This window comes from Penaeus japonicus, unplaced genomic scaffold (genome assembly GCF_977035675.1).
Source record: "Penaeus japonicus unplaced genomic scaffold, GWHDUDI00000001_assembly GWHDUDI00000016, whole genome shotgun sequence".
Classification (NCBI taxonomy): Eukaryota; Metazoa; Arthropoda; class Malacostraca; order Decapoda; family Penaeidae; genus Penaeus; species Penaeus japonicus.
In genome coordinates, this window is record NW_028234418.1 from 23,992,987 (window position 1) to 24,000,036 (window position 7,050).

The window sequence follows — 7,050 nt, forward strand, 5'->3', positions numbered from 1 at the left end:
TCGGTTTAGCTAAGCGTAGCACTACACTTTATGGCTCGGGTTTTGACGCTGATAATCATACCTGCTGTGATTTACGTCAGTGTCTTCTACGTCCATGATCAACTGCTCTTCAAAGCGTGAGTGAAAATGTTATTTTTGTGCCGATGATTTTGCTAGTATATACTTTAGTTCCGTAGCTTTAGGTTTGAAAACATGAGTATTCATATTTCTTGCTTCATAGACTCAGAATAACTTAATCATTAAGGGGCAAAACATGAACCTAATCTTCAATTTCAGAAAATCTCTTCACGCGGCGGACGAAGGAGCTTTCAGTCCTGGTTTCCAGATGAGGCTGCAGGAGAACGCTCTTAACAACTTAACACAGCCCAAAAGTAATGATTATGATATTGATTATATATACTATTTACACATACATACATACATATATGTGTATATATGTGTGTATATATATATATATATATATATATATATATATATATATATATATATATATATATATATATACATATATATTGTGTGAATAGGCGGTTGACCAGTTGCGTGTATATGTGTACTGCTTACATGTGTCTCTACATATACAACTATTTCCAAGACAAATGCGCATTCGTGTATTCACCCTTTCCCTTTACTTCGCATCAGAACTAGCCTACGGGAACGTAATCACCCTTCGGAACGCCAATCTGGGCGGTATCTACCTCCACAGCCACAACCATACCTACCCGGAAGAGAAAGTGGGGAAGAATAAGCAACAACTCACGGGTTTCGGTGCCAAAGACGTCAACAATTACTTGTAAGTATTGTTAGAGAGTCCCTTTGGTGTTTAATGATTATCTGTATATATACAAATGCGACGCCGCTCTTGTCAATCACAGATACACTTGATTATGAATAAGTTCCTTCTGAGATGCCAACCTTAAAAGCACTACCCGCCCTCAGATGTACTCCCGAAAATTAACCCTCTTAGTCCGTATTTCCTCGACTTTTCCTCATTCTCCTCCCTGTCACATCTAATCAACAGCAAGGTCCTGTTCCCCGAGGAAGACCCCGATTTGTCCAATAGTTTCTACGATGGTTTACCCGAATACGTGATGAACGGCGACTGGGTACGGCTTTACCACATGACTACGGGGTCCTTGCTCTCCTGCGACAGGAACATGTCTCTCGTGACGAGGAAGCACAATCTTGTTTACAACAAGGCTTACGTGAGTCGTGCGTTTGGTTTTGAGATGGTTGAGGATCTGATGGTTGTGGATGTCTCATTTTCGCTCTTCTCTTTTACTCTCTCTCTCCCTCTGTATAAAGAATGTTCGTTTTCATATTCTTCCAAATGCACATTTTTCAGAATCTGACTGACCCTGTCCTGGCTGCTAAGATGAACAAAGCATTTGACGAAGATCCTGAAGCACGCGTTTCCAATCCTAATGTAAGTTCTTTCGCTGTTATATTGTATTGGTTCATTTTTACACACACTAGCAAATGCGCACACACACACACACACACACACACACACACACACACACACACACACACACACACACACACACACACACACACACACACACACACACACATATATATATATATATATATATATATATATATATATATATATAAACCCATGATAATAATGATGATGATAATGGGAATAGTAATAACATTAATGATTATAATGATGACAATAATAATAATGGCAATAATAATAATGATGATGATGGTAATAATGATGATGGTATTAATAATAATTTTGTCTATTACTATCACAATTGAAAATATAAAAATAACTGTTTAGTAGCAACATCAACAAAACAGAAAAAATAGCAATAATATGAACACCCTTCACTGGATTGAACAGAGATGCGTTAAAGTACTACCCTTTATGCCTCCCAGGTGACCATGTGGCAGATCTGGGCAGTTCATGTCGTTGGGGGGAAGCCAGGTGAAGAAGTTAAGGCTCTCGACTCGCGTGTCAAGTTAATCTGCCTCCCACTGACCTGCGCCCTCAGCTGGAGTCGCGAGAAGCTCCCTCTCAAATGGTGAGTTGTGAGGAAGTCAGACTGTGGGATACGTTGTTTTTTTGTAGTTCTTTCGTGTGGGTAATGCGGGTGTGCGTGTTTGGGGGACGTGTGGATTTTAAGGACCTAATGTTGTCTGTACTACTGTTGCTGTGATTTTTAAAGCGCATATATGTTTTTTGAAAGCATTCATTTCTATAATATTTATATTTCAATTGTGTGTTTTAACAAGGATGATAATCTCATGATACCAACAAAACAATCTAAATAACGGTTTTGAATATCGGAGAATTTTAAAGCAGTTTTATAGATTTACAAATACTAGGGCATATATATAAAATGTGCTTCACACCAACGGCTATAAACGTCTATTGAAGTGATTAGATGTACTTGCACTTCCCCTTTCTCTTACACTTTTTTATATTCCAAAATTACATACGAATGCATTTCATATTGGCATAAAAAAGGATATGGAGTCACACGAGCTCTCGGTGTTTTCACAGGGGCTTCAACCAACAGGAGATCACATGCTCCAAGAACGTTATGGACGATTACACCAACTGGATGGTTGAAATGAATATGAACCCGCATCGTGAGTATTACGCGTAATTTGCTCTTTTATTGCCTTATCCTTGTCATCAAGCTGTTGTTTTAAAGTGTCTGTTTTCAAAATACAAATACAGGTAAATATTTCCATTCGTATACTAGTAATAATAAATACTACACCAATAACAATAACAATAAAAACATTAATGATAATAATGATTATGGTAATAGTAACATTGATAAAAAAAATAACAAGACGTATTACTATATTTTAGAGTTTCGTAACTAATGCAAGGTTGGGAATTACTGACTGACCTAGAACTTTATTAAGTATATATAAAGCATAATTTCTTACTCAAGTAGGATTCATTACTGGAATAAGCTTTTAGATATTTTACTAATACCATGGCCATGTGGAGTGAGAAAAAATGATAATATAAAATTCTGAGATTAAATATCACATACCCACTTGGGCAGAAAGGGTTTTCAGTGTCTATCCAAGACGGCAGATCCGAGAATGGGAAATTCCTACTTATAGAACTCCACCACGGTATCATTACCAGAGCAAGAGCAAAAAACAACTTTGAAACACATTATTCAACTAATCCAAGAACTTTCTTCATACCTTGATGCCTCTGCCAACAGTAAAGAACGAGAGCTTTTCCCACCTGGAGAGCGGGTTCTTCTCAAGAATGGTCGAGACACACAGGGTCATGACCTGGATCAACAGTCGCCTGAAACCGGAAGGAGAAGACCGCTACAATTCCCACCGGCCGTGGATGTGGCCCTTCTGCCTCAAGGTAAAGGAATCAAAGAATGATAGACCGTGATAACTTTGTCGTAAAGGGTTAAGTACCCGAATAACATTATTATTATTGTGTTGCTTAATCATGCAGACAAGTGAATATCTGTTTGAAGGGATGTTATTGTGTTTGTAGATCTAGGAAATTGGTGTAGCGAGTTATTTTCTCGTGTTGGTAACTTTTAGATTATGTTAGATGATGTTATGTCTGTTTTCTGTCAAATATTCAATTTTATTGTATATTACTTATGTTTGTTTTCCGACAGTCTCAAGTGTGGTTTGATGTCTACTTCCGCATCGTGCTGTTGGGAAATCCCATAATTTTCTGGATCAATTTGGTGTTTCTGATGGTTGTTCCCGGTCTCATCATTGCCCACTACTACAGGTTGAAACGAGGCCACACTGACAAGCCGCAGGTCAGAGGTAAGGTCAAGGGTTCTTCGCCAATGGCAAGAGGGGATTCCATTATTTTGAACTTAGAATTGTATTTTCCTATTCGAAGTACCATATGCATATATGTACACACACACACACACACACACACACACACACACACACACACACACACACACACACACACACACACACACACACACACACACACACACACACACACACACACACACACACACACACACACACACACACACACACACACACACACACACACACACACACACACACACACACACACACACACACACACACACACACACACACACACACACACATTAGTATTACCGCTTGGTTAACCCATTCCAACCCCCACACCAGAACGGAAGGAGAAGATGATCTTTGCCTGCAAGTGGCTCTTCTTGGCCTACCTCTTACATTACATTCCCTTCTACGCCATGGACCGCATCCTCTATTATCACCACTACTTCCCAGCTCTCCAGTTCTCCTCTATGCTAACAGGTAGGGTTTGTATAATGATGTATATCTGTATTCTCTACTTTTGTCTAATTTGTATTTGAGAAAAAGAAAAATGTCGATTGATTTGCACTCAAGAAAATAGGGAAATACGCTCGCACTTAATGATAGTCTAAGATTTTCATGTCTGCCATTTTCTTAATGTTAACATACTGCAATCCCACATTCCAGCTGTGGTAATGGGTTACCTCCTTGAATCACTGGACACCTGGTTGCCTGTGCAAAAAGCGCGTCTTGCATTCCACTGGGCCACTGGAGTCTTCTTTGCCATCATCCTCTACAGGTAAAAAAAATAATTAATCATTGTTCTTGCTAATACATACTGTGGATTAGCTGGTTAAAGATCCCCTTATGTAAATTAGAAAAAGAAAAATACCTTATATAAATTTCTTTCTCATGTATTCCTTAGTATCATATTCACATATATTTTCTGAAGCTTAAGTATATCATAAAAAAAACAATATAATTAATTTTGAAAATAGATGTTTGAATGCTATTTCATATCAATATTTCTCTTGTTTGCAGCTTCCACCTGTATTGTTACGTCGGCTATGGACACCCAACTGTCAGTGGCTTCAACCCAGACAATTCCACTTTCAAAAATATTAGATTCTTTGATTCATGGGAAATTTAGGAAAAGATAGCCTTCTACATCTATGAACTATTGTTGTTGTTTTTTTTAATTTAGAAATTATTAAATATAGTTTTATATTTGGTTAAAAAGATGAGCATTGTTACATAGTGATAAATGGGCATTTTACAAATTTGTAGAAAGAATGTTATGTAAACATGTGGGTTCTGTTGTATTTGTGTTGCCATATAATTGCCATCCAACTAAACTGTAAGAGTATATACGATAAACGTGATATTATATTGATCTTATTTTATATCCCCAATTGAAAAAAGTGATGAATATAAACTGCTTTATTAACCCATTGGTATGGGTGTCATGATATACATGCTGCAGGAGCTTTGTCATGACGTACATGGTGTTCAACGATTTTGCATCACTGTGTTATTTTATTGTGCTATGAATAATGAGTGAGTGATGGTGACATTGCCAGTCATAATTACTATAATTGCTGTAATATCAAGCAAAATGGGTTTCATCTAACATCCAAAACCTAGATGGCTCTACCTCCTGCACCAGTAGGAGAGAGAGCCTTGAATGACACCTATCCATGGTCTCTAGCGAGCAATATCTTTATAGAGCAATGGCACACAGCAAGTTGAAGACCTTTTGCCCTAAAGAACTGCAGATGAAGGATGTGCAGGCAGAATGAGAAAAGGAAGGCAACTCAAACCATGCCTAGCACCTACATTCGGGATGCCTTTTATTGTGGCACTCACAGTCATAAGCTCAGGTTTCCTTCCTCATCCCTACCTCTTCATGTTATCTATATTGTGGACAGTTATTTTCTCATATTAGTTCATGAGAGTACACAAATGGTTATAAAAAAGTTGTTTTTTGTCCTCCCATAAAACAGCAGTAATTCTATCATACTGGGTATGAAGAAAATAAGGAGCTGATATGAACCCTATACTACAATTTTAGTCGACTGCAGCATTGATAGAGCCTGTGATATGACACATATAAGTATCTCAGTGCAACAAAACACACACAAAATAAAACATAAAAATAGTTCTAGTTTTACAAAGAGTGACTGAAAGAGAGTGGAAAAAGTTTAAGGTGTTACATGGCTCTGAAATAAAACCCATCCTGGAGACTGAGCAAGCAAATATATCCCCCATCCGGAATGGGTTAATGTTGATGAATTTGTAAAAACTAGTATAAAAATAGTGCTTTATATAAATATAGTGCTTCCAAGTGCCCAATTAATTTGCAAATCAGACTTCATAAACAAAACATCTGTATTACAGATTACTCTTTTTGTTTTTAATCTTTGTTAGTTTTCAAATTCAACATAAGGGTATAATGAATAATTTCTTCCTAACATAGAAGGGATGCCTATAATTATGATTTTTGCAGTGATTATTCCTCACAGAGCTCTTACTTGTTATTTAACAAATAGGCTACTGTTAACCAGGGTAGCTCTCTCTTGCTCCATTTCCCTGTCCTTGTGCATGTGAATGAGCATGTTTATGTTTATTTCACATGCATGTATGAAGTTTGTCCAAGCAATTGTCCAAGCACATTTTGAGTGGTCATTGTACTAGTACTCCAAATGTTACTAAACAATCATGTCTCACATTCTTGTATCTTTATCTACCTAAACCTTACTAATAAACTATATGAATACAAGCCAAACATTTTATGTGAATGGATCCTAATCAAACTAATTATCATTGAATAATTTATTTTTGTATTATTGCTCAAACAGCAGTTTTGCAGTAGAAAAAAAATGCAACTGGCAAGAATATCTAAGAAAAAAATGCAATTGGAAAGAAAAAATCTAAAAACATAAAAACTGAAGAAAAAAATCAGTCAGTCAATTAAATAAATGAAATAATAAAATCATACAGTGATCAAACTGATATCTGGGACTATAAAATCAAAGTATGAGAAGTTACAAAACTTGATGAACATACATACATACAAAATAGCTACAGCTAACATTGATCAACTTGAAATTATGATCCATTTGCCAAATATAATAACATATCAAAAATACATCTTTGTCAGATCACATTATTTGGGAACACTGACATGGAAAATGAAATCACATTTCTTTGCTAAACTTTGCACATAATATAAAACCATATGAAATTAAGGAATCTACATATAAAGAAATCAACTTC

The 7,050-nt window shown here is 36.5% G+C and overlaps 1 protein-coding gene across 1 annotated transcript in view; it reads left to right on the forward strand.

Annotated features, from left to right (window-relative positions):
• The window catches only part of LOC122266274 (protein O-mannosyl-transferase 2), a 15,659-nt gene extending 10,494 nt beyond the window's left edge, over positions 1–5,165 (forward strand). Inside the window, exons 9-20 of the mRNA XM_043035934.2 lie at positions 10–116; positions 277–371; positions 640–790; positions 1,019–1,202; positions 1,343–1,423; positions 1,888–2,033; positions 2,516–2,604; positions 3,204–3,358; positions 3,627–3,783; positions 4,135–4,275; positions 4,462–4,573; positions 4,816–5,165. Coding sequence (XP_042891868.2) covers positions 10–116; positions 277–371; positions 640–790; positions 1,019–1,202; positions 1,343–1,423; positions 1,888–2,033; positions 2,516–2,604; positions 3,204–3,358; positions 3,627–3,783; positions 4,135–4,275; positions 4,462–4,573; positions 4,816–4,924 — 1,527 coding nt within the window. The 3' untranslated portion in view covers positions 4,925–5,165. The remainder of the gene's footprint in view (positions 1–9; positions 117–276; positions 372–639; positions 791–1,018; positions 1,203–1,342; positions 1,424–1,887; positions 2,034–2,515; positions 2,605–3,203; positions 3,359–3,626; positions 3,784–4,134; positions 4,276–4,461; positions 4,574–4,815) is intronic.
• Positions 5,166–7,050: the final 1,885 nt, after the last annotated feature.